This window comes from Penaeus vannamei, chromosome 34, assembly GCF_042767895.1.
Source record: "Penaeus vannamei isolate JL-2024 chromosome 34, ASM4276789v1, whole genome shotgun sequence".
NCBI lineage: Eukaryota > Metazoa > Arthropoda > Malacostraca > Decapoda > Penaeidae > Penaeus > Penaeus vannamei.
The window spans coordinates 352,405-361,805 of record NC_091582.1 but is presented as its reverse complement, the minus strand read 5'-3'; the positions used below and the strand labels follow the sequence as shown (position 1 = coordinate 361,805).

The following is a 9,401-nucleotide window of genomic DNA, read 5'->3' as shown; positions in this document are numbered from 1 at the left end:
TCCATGAAGGTGGTGGCATAGCTCAGTGGTAGAGAGTTGACTTTCTAATTGCAAAAGGCTTGGTTCCATTCCCATCTACCCCTGCCAGTCACCTGTGATGTGAGTACTGGCATTGACAAGTAGGGTCAGAAAGGAACCACCCGACACCATCGAGTGGCTTAGCACACATTCTATACAGAAATGCCTTAGATTCATCACTTTAACAAAAACTATGATTAAACCAATTATATACTTTTGTATTTTAAAAGTACCAGGCATTCTAAAAAGGAAATAAGAACTGGATCATACCCACTGTTGTGTTCTGGATGAGAGGTGTACAAATTAAATTATTTAAGAAGCTAAAAAGAGGGAGAAGTTCTTAAATAAATGATAATACAACGGACATGAAATTAGGATGCAAATGAAATTTTGTAAACATTTAATATCCTTTTCATAGTTTCTCTTTGTTCAGTACACATAAAATTACCTTTTATTTGTATATAATGAAACATATTAAAAATAGATATCAGTAGAAACAACAAAATCATGAAAAAAGTAAAACCATTGGACTTCTACATGCATGTTTATGTACATGTCCTGTATATACTAGACTTAATTATGATATGTTTTCACACTGCTCAAACAAAGTTTGTAATTAATCACGACTATTATAGGCTGGAAATTTCTTAAATCATTACAGGCCTCAACCTCTTCTTTTTTGCTAAAACAAAACAGAAGAGATCCTTTCAAACACTTGTCCTTGATACCAAAAACCTCTTGTAAAAATAAAAGAAATAAACATAATCATCCAAGAAAAAATAATCCTATGGTCATCAAGAAACATTATCTTGCACTTAAAAGTGGGGTCTAAAGTACACAAAAGTTTTACAATGAGTAGACCCATGCAATAGCATCTATTGTGCTAAAACTAAGCTTAATACAGCATTAAATCTGAAAAAAATCAATAATGATGAAACCATAACACTAATAAAACCAGTACTTCCTGCATGTGCCTTTGCATTCCCCTTTCAACACCATGTAAAGTGCAATACTAAAGTTAGTTACAACTTGCTCATTTTACAGGTACAAAAGTTGTCATCTACAAAAAGAGTTTATAAAATTACAAAAAAGGAATTCCAATACAAATAAAACACCACTTATATCTTAGAGAATGATTATCTATCTACATCATGGGAGTGTATCACAGAGATGAAGTAGTCAAGAGAAAAAAAAAAAGTTACATATGCAATCTACAAACTAAGACTGGTAGATGCTCCTATATTTCAATAAAAAACAACAAACATAACTAGCTGTGTTGTCAAGCAACTGTGGCAGTAAAGGAACAGTGCCTTTGCCAACATAAAAAAAAATGATTGTTTTAATGTGATTAGTTTATACAAGTGAGGGAAAAATCATCAGTGTCGTATGTCAACATCACAGAAAACCATGATTTACAAGATAAATGCATTTGTTCACTTGACAATGGGCACTATTCTATTGACCAATAGCACCTACTCTGGCATTTAAAAGAAAAACGAATAATCCATTACAGTAACTGAAATAATTTTAAAATAAATAACAAACAGCGGTTATATCCTATAGATGTGTTTTTAATTCATAATTTTGGAAAAAAAAGGAAAAAGAAAAAAAGAAAAGAAAAAGAAAACTTGAAAAAAAGAAAAATGGACTTCCTGTATACCTGCTTCACCTAACATTAGACAACAAAAGAGAATCTTTCAAACAACATTTTCTCCTCAACTAATTCTAGTAAATTGCAAAACTTAAAAAAAGTTCTACAAATCGACTGCCTCATGAGAAGTCCTGAATCATTCTTAAAATTGTACAATACATACTGATGATTAATAGACAAAATACAACAAGCAAGTGTTTATAAAATGTCACTAAGAATCACCCATGAAAAAAGCTCTTTCTCATCCAGATATGTGAATATCTTTTTCCTCAAATATCTGAATATATATCTATTCATCTACAGAATGAATAATAACTAGATGGTTCCACTGACTTCTATCACTCAGAGATGCCTCAGCAGCATTCCGATGAGAACAATTCCACCTAATGCAATCACTATGCAAAATTTGAGATTGACAGTTATCACAGGCCCCCAAAAACAACAAAAAAGAAAACAAAAACATTGATATGAACATTAAAAAACTAATTTCCGTCCCTTCCCTTTACATTCCAGCTTATGATAACAACAGCTATCATCACTGAACATTAGAAATATAACTTTTTTTCATAAGGAAATCTAAAATCTATAAACAGAGTTGTGAGGAATTCTCCAAGTGTCAGTTATAGAAGATGAAGAAGAGGAGTAAGATAGAGGAAAGGATGAGGGAAAGGGGGCTTAATGGTAGAGGGGAGAGGCAAACCCAGCAACCACCTGTATCAGTGAATTTTAAATCACAGTAAAGTTTCTTTCTGAGAGTTATTCACAGGATAATGAAGTGATACAAATGCATTACAAGTTTCGAATGTCACCCCTTGCACTTGGGCCAATTGGCAATACAGTAATTTAGCCACAAAATCTGTGTCTGAAGTTACAACAACCAATGCTCTGTATTGCACTTTTTTCTGACCTTTTGTCAGATCTGGAAATTGCCAAAGTACCATGACAAAATCCTCGAATTCTTTCAATCTATTTTCTGGATAGTTTGTATATTATACAAACTATGCCTGAATACTCTTCTTTTTACCCCAATGAAAATATAGGCTTTGGAAACGTATCAAGAGATGAAATTACTGTGCCTATATTTGCCAACTATATAGATGACTTTACATTACCTTACATTCACAAAATCCAATGTTTCAGATCTGATTTGCAAATGTCAATACAGTGCAAGCCTGACATATAATTATTACCCACACACCCACAACCATTCAACACAAAAAATTTGTACCCTACTATTACATTCACACTGAAGCACATTTGCATAAACACTCGTGTACAAAATGCAAATGTCCATTTTGCCAGCACACAAATACAGTTGACTATATGGTGTCTTTGGAATACATCCACTATTTCTGGCCTAAAGGCATAAAATAGGGGTTAGAAGGCATGTATCTTAATGGATTTTTGAAAATGTACAAAACTAAATATTTCTTTTCTGAATAATGGATTAAGAAAAAACAAAAACAAGTAAAAATAAATAAAGCCACAAAAATCATAGAAGTACTTCTATCATTTAACATATAAGAATGATACCATCTATCTAGTGCACACAACATATATATATATATATATATATACTAGCTAACACCGATAAACATCTTATGACTGAAAAAATATTTTGCAATTTTACGAAAAAAATTAAATACATGTTCTGGTAGCTTCTTCTTACTAAAGCTTCATAGTTGTCCACTGCAAAAATAAGATCTATTTTTCTTTACCTTATGGCCCTTCCTTTCACAACACCAAAAGCAGATTATAATGCAATATGACTCAACCTGAAGGGTTACACAGCACACAGATATATATATTATATTTAACATCAGCATTTTTTTTTTTTTTGTATTCCAGACAATGGCAACTACTGAGTAAAGAGAGTCCTGTGTGAGCACATACCAGGAATTTCTTACCCTCTCTTTAAAATATATCAGGGGACATTTCTCTGCCTTTGTGATCCACCTACGAAAGTTTACCCTAAAACCTCGGGCTTTGCACCGTAATATTTTGGGTTCCAACAGCAACAGACCTCAAAGTTACGAAGCTTAGATGACTAACTCCTTCTGAACTTGGATGAAAGTCTATGGTTGCTGAAAAAACAAATCTAATTTTCTTGCTACATTTAAATGTGCTATTTACTCTCACAACTTGGGGTGGGGGGCTAAAAATGAAACATTCTCTATTTCAAATGTGTACGACCTGCTCTAAGCCACAGCACCCTGTGAAAAAATAACCTATTGCAAGTAAAACAGCAAGAAATTATTCTCCCATTCTCTAAAGTTGACTTTCAGTGAACGGTTCTTTTCAGAAGCATCAATTATACAGATTGCCATTACCTTCCTAACCCTTTTATATGACTACTGTGTTCTTTGGTAAAATATATATAACACATAACTGATACTAAAACCCTATTCACATTAATATCAGTCTATGCTGGTAGATTAATTCTATCAGTTCATGAACTAAATTAATCAAACCTTTTCAGAGGTGAATAGTCCTGAAAACATACATTCATATCACCGCAAATGTTCTTATTCCAGTTTGTGCTTAAAAAATGCAGAATATTGGAACTGGATGACTATTCTACTATAATGGTCTTGCATGATCATAAACAGCATGTACAAAAAGATTCAATTTTCTATGGGCATACTGTACCTGGGAATACATGCCATACCTAGTAATAACACCAGAATTGAATCCATGCTGTCAAAGTTGCTCACATTTGACCAACTACGATGAATTCTTAGTGTGGAGACGGAGTAAACTTGACTGTGGGTGTGACTATTCCTGAAGTAGAAACTGATGAGGTGGGAATTGACGGTGCAGAGATTTCTGTAGTATTTAGAAGTATGTGAGATGACTCCCAAGGTGGTCTGGGTTGTTGATGTTGACCAGGTAGTAGAGGTGACATGATTGGAATAACTAAATCATCCATGTTTGGAAGTACAAACACTTTTTCAAACACAATCCTCAGTTGCTTTTGAATGAATTCTACAAGGAATGGTAGATTGAGCATTCTGTCCCCTAGTCTTGGTCGAGCAACCATCACAAGCTCTGGAACTCCCCGAAATCCATACCAAAGCCGGTCTGCTGGGGGAGGGGGTATATTCAATGCCAGAGTGCCAGCTAAACGGCGAACCTCAACACTCAACTCTATTCTTGTGTTGCTTACACCTTGCAAAGCCCTTTGCAACAATCGCCATTCTGCTGCCTGCTGGAAGTATCTTGAGCCAGCTACAGAGTCGACTAGTTTTAACAGTCGTCTAGAGGTTGGCCCACTACCCCCTACAGGTAGTCCTGCTTCAGCTGCTAAACCTTCCTCCTCATACTCTTCTTCACTTGAAGATTCTACACTATCATCTGTGTCAGTGTCAAAGTGGACATTGCGAAGAAGGCGTTCGGAAGACTGTGAACGTGTGTACACCCTTGGACCTGCATGAGGCACTGGCTCTGCTGGGCTCGGAGGAGATGAGGTGTTTGGCATGTTGGTTCCTATTCCAGTACTACGTTTAAGTTTCATAAGGTCCAGTTTGGTCTCTAAGCTCATGGTAAAATTCCCAGAATATTCAACATTCAGGTCAACCCAGAGTCCTCTTGCATCCACTTGGGGACTTCCAACAGCATTCAGTTGAGGCGTGGCTGATCCCATGTTTACTCCACAAACTACAATCTCCCCCACAAAATATGGAATGTGGAGCTTGCTCAGTTTACGCTGCACACGTTCTTGTACCTACAAAAAGGAGAGCTTTTTAAGTTGAAAATTTTCTGGGGTTAAGATCTTAAAGATCAGATATAGAGCCTTTAATTATCTTTGAGTTAAGGAGACCAAAGTGTCAAAAAACACCTTTATCTAAATCAAAAAGACTTTTATCCCAAATTGTTGTGTATTAAAAAAAAAATTTATATATAAATAAGAAATTACGGAGACTACAACATATCAAAACAAACTTGTACAAAACATCACCCCTTTACCTTATTGGCCCAGTATGGATTTCGCAAAAAGTCATAGAGCAGTCGCCCGACCAAAGCATTAATCCATGCCACATTCGCAGGGCCTGGAGTTCCATCAGATGTCATACCCCCAGGCTGGTACAAAAGGCGCGCCATGTAACGTTCAAAGCTCAGGTCAGGCGGGGTTGAGGCAGCAGAATCCTGAGAAACCAGATTAAGTTTGGGTGTGAGACTAGATGGCTGCCATTTCTCATGCACTGACAACATAGCAAGCCCTGTAAGTGGCCTTGATAGAGTAAAAAAAAAAAAAAAAAAAAAAAAAGAGAGGAAAGAGAAAGGAAGGAAAACAACGAGGGAAGAATAATGTAAGAGCAGCAAGAGGAGAAGGAGGAAGAATGATATTGGGATGATAAAGAAAGGGAAGTGGAAAAAAAAAAAAAAAAAAAAGAGGGGAAGAATAATGAGGAGGAGAAGAGGAAAAAAAGGGAAGAAAAGGAAGGAAAATCAAAATCATCAAGCCATTCCTGTTATCTATAGTTTTGAATTAAAGTCATGGATATGCTTTCCTTATTTAAAAAAAAGCATTTCCTATATAACACATGATGCAATGTAAGACGCAAAAAATCAATTCAGTGTTCAACACAAATTTTAGACTTCACAGCTCATACATAGTACTCATTCATAAAGATACTCTTTATCATTAAACACTTCTTGCAAACTGAAATTTAAGAATCCATCTCTGTCTTCTTTGGTACTGCTCTTCCTCTATTATTCTTAGTATTTTAGTTGATCTCTTCATTCCCTCTCTCCCTTCCTTTTTCTTGTCATTATTTCAGATATTCTCTGAACATAGCTAATGTGAGTCTCTACGACACTCATACTAAACAAGTGACTGTATTAGCTGAGATTCTGAAATGCTGTGAGGAAAGACAGTAGTGTAAGTAGTACTACCCAAGAAAAAGTAGTGCTTGTATCATGGTAGGAAGAGAGAGGAAAGAAATAAAGAGGAAGAATGATAATAAAAGGGTTATATGCCCTGTCTTCAAATAATTTACTTAATTAATAAGTGAATTCAATCACACTCTCTCCAATAACAAAACAAAGATGAAAGTTTCAGTGACAGAGAGGTCACCATTTACCATGAAGATAAATGCTAAAAATCTGCTTTGAGTCATGACCAGCTTGCAGTGATGCAATCCACACTCATGCTGGGTGATCAAGAGCCCTGTGCTCATTCCTCTTCTACAAGCATATACACCAGACACTACTATATACACAAATGATGCAAGATTCCTGTTTACCATCTGCAACTGATCTTTGGCAGGCTCAAAAGGAGATTCTGGAATTCCTTCAAGTGATATAGTATCCCCAATATCCTGAGGAGGAGGTTTATGACTTGGAGATGACTGGGCCTTCACGTACAGTTCAGAGGCAGCTACAAGGCGACGGAACCTACCAGAAAGCACAGAAACCAAGGACATGTCATTACATATTCATTTCATTTCTAAAATAAAAAATTTATTTATATTTTCTCTAATAGCCGTACATCTTAAATTATGTGTCTCTCTCTCTCTCTCACACACACACACACACACACACACACACACACACACACACACACACACACACACACACACACGCACACACACGCACGCAGGCACACGCACGCACACGCACACACACGCACACGCACGCACACACACACACAAAAGGTTACCAGTCATCCTTTTCCCGATCACAGCGGGCAAAGAGGTAGAGCGACTTTTCCTGACACATGTCCTGGGTCACTTCCTCAAATGATGCCATGTCCAGTGAGGAGGTCATCAGGTCATCTTCCCCTGATGACTTGTTATTATCAAGACTCCAGTTGCCTTCACCACTTTCGGAACTGCCTTGGCGTCCTAAGACTGTAAAATAAATATTGTATCAATTGGGGATTGTTAGCGGTTACAGAATCAAAATATTTAGATCAATTCTACAAATTTATAAAAAATTACACAATACATATGCAGTTGTACCTGCATACACAAACATATAAATAAATGTATTTGTACTCTTTTCATTATCTCCTTTGCAGCTTTGTGTTCCTTATCATTTTCACCTTTTCACAAACTCCTGGCACTTACTGGCACTGGAGAAGCGTATTGGACTTCCATGGGCCGACCCTGTTGGTGTTGAGGTAATAGAAACTGGGGAAGGTGTGCTGCCTTTTGATCCCCCATGAAGGCGAATGCATATAGGGTATTTTCGACTCCACAACCTACAAAGATTGTAGTAAAGAGTGAAGACCTTTGTGAAATATTCTGATTACAATAATAATCTACAGCTTATCCAATTCAACCATGAAAAACTGACTGAAAGAAAAGAAATACTTATGAAATGCCAACACAGCAAAAATTAACAAATAAACAAATAAGAACATACATAAAAGCTATTCCTGATCATAGCTTCTTGATACCTTTACTAACTAAACCTGATGCCGCAAGGGAATGGCAAGTATGTACATGCCATGCTCACTGTGATTAGCTCATCAATTGTCTTTACACATAAATGGCTTCACAAGCACCAAGTCACCAATGAGCCAATTACTAGTACCACCGATCTCATCTGTATACCTTTTTCCTTGATTTTTTCAAGATATTTTCTAATATCTTATACTGTTGTTAGTAATGTCAGTAACCTTGGTGAAAATCACAATGTCCATAACAATAATAACAGCAGCAGCTTAAAAATTCAAGGAAAGGTGAAATCAGGTGAGGTCACAAGGTCTACGAATTGACTCCTTTGTGGCTTAGTACTTGTGGAGGCATCTATGTGCAGAAACATTTCATAAAATACTACTACAGTGAACAATATATTTTGCTAACTATGCTGCATTGCTCTGTTGGAAACAGCTATTGGTATATGTTTGTTTTTTCCTATATTTACAAGGTCTTTGTAAAATGAAGTTTTGGCCTACCTAATGTTTATTCATCTAAACATTGACTCTGAAAACAGCTGTACCATTCATACCACAAATCATCAGTTCTATAATCCTTAACCTAATGTTTTAGCAAAAGGAATAAAATAAAATCTGAGTACCCAGATTTTGTCAAAGGGCCAGGCAAATTTCTCTAGGAGAATACTAGTCAGTGTAACTTACCATCTTCGAGGTAAGTTCCTTGGTGAAAGAAAAACTTCACACCCAGCAATGTCATACTCTCTGTGGTGTGTAAATACTGTGTTACGAATCTCCTCCTTCTGCCGAGCATGCTTGGGCACCTTACCTGAAAGGGTTTTCATGTTCATGTGTAAAAAAAATAAAAATATATGAATGCTTTCATGAATCTCTTTGGATAAGAAGCAACTCAGTCTTTTTACTTCATTATCTATACTTTCAAAAAATCATAACTGAATTCTATATGAGTTTATGAAAACCTAACTACAAGCCGCACTCATGCACTAAAAAAAAACATATAAATAAAAAGAAAAAAGAAATATATATATGATAATAATCAAATAAACAAGGAATATGTGAAAGGATACATAATTTTTAAAAATATTGTATATCATCCAATTTCATCCAGGAACTACATAAATGAAGGTCATTAGACTACATGTGATGTAATATGTCATCCAAAACCCTCTTTCCAACCTCTAGGATGATCTATCTGGAGCTTGGATCCCTGTAGACGCACAAACACAGAGTGGGTGAGGGACACATGGTAGCTATCCGGGCTGTACTCCCCTTCCAATTCATTCATCCAACCCTGTCGCCAGAGAGGAAATACAGAGCTTTTGTGAGCAG

At 36.2% G+C, this 9,401-nt stretch overlaps 1 protein-coding gene across 2 annotated transcripts in view; it reads right to left on the bottom strand.

Moving 5' to 3' along the window:
• Positions 1-401: 401 nt before the first annotated feature.
• Positions 402-9,401, bottom strand: part of LOC113824410 (testis-expressed protein 2) — a 29,541-nt gene continuing 20,541 nt past the window's right edge. For both annotated transcript variants that reach the window (XM_070113506.1, XM_027377149.2), the window contains exons 4-10: positions 9,249-9,363; positions 8,757-8,880; positions 7,741-7,874; positions 7,332-7,521; positions 6,916-7,066; positions 5,636-5,815; positions 402-5,393 (exon numbers count right to left, since the gene is read on the bottom strand). In XM_070113506.1, the coding sequence (XP_069969607.1) occupies positions 4,407-5,393; positions 5,636-5,815; positions 6,916-7,066; positions 7,332-7,521; positions 7,741-7,874; positions 8,757-8,880; positions 9,249-9,363 (1,881 nt within the window). In that variant the 3' untranslated portion in view covers positions 402-4,406. The remainder of the gene's footprint in view (positions 5,394-5,635; positions 5,816-6,915; positions 7,067-7,331; positions 7,522-7,740; positions 7,875-8,756; positions 8,881-9,248; positions 9,364-9,401) is intronic.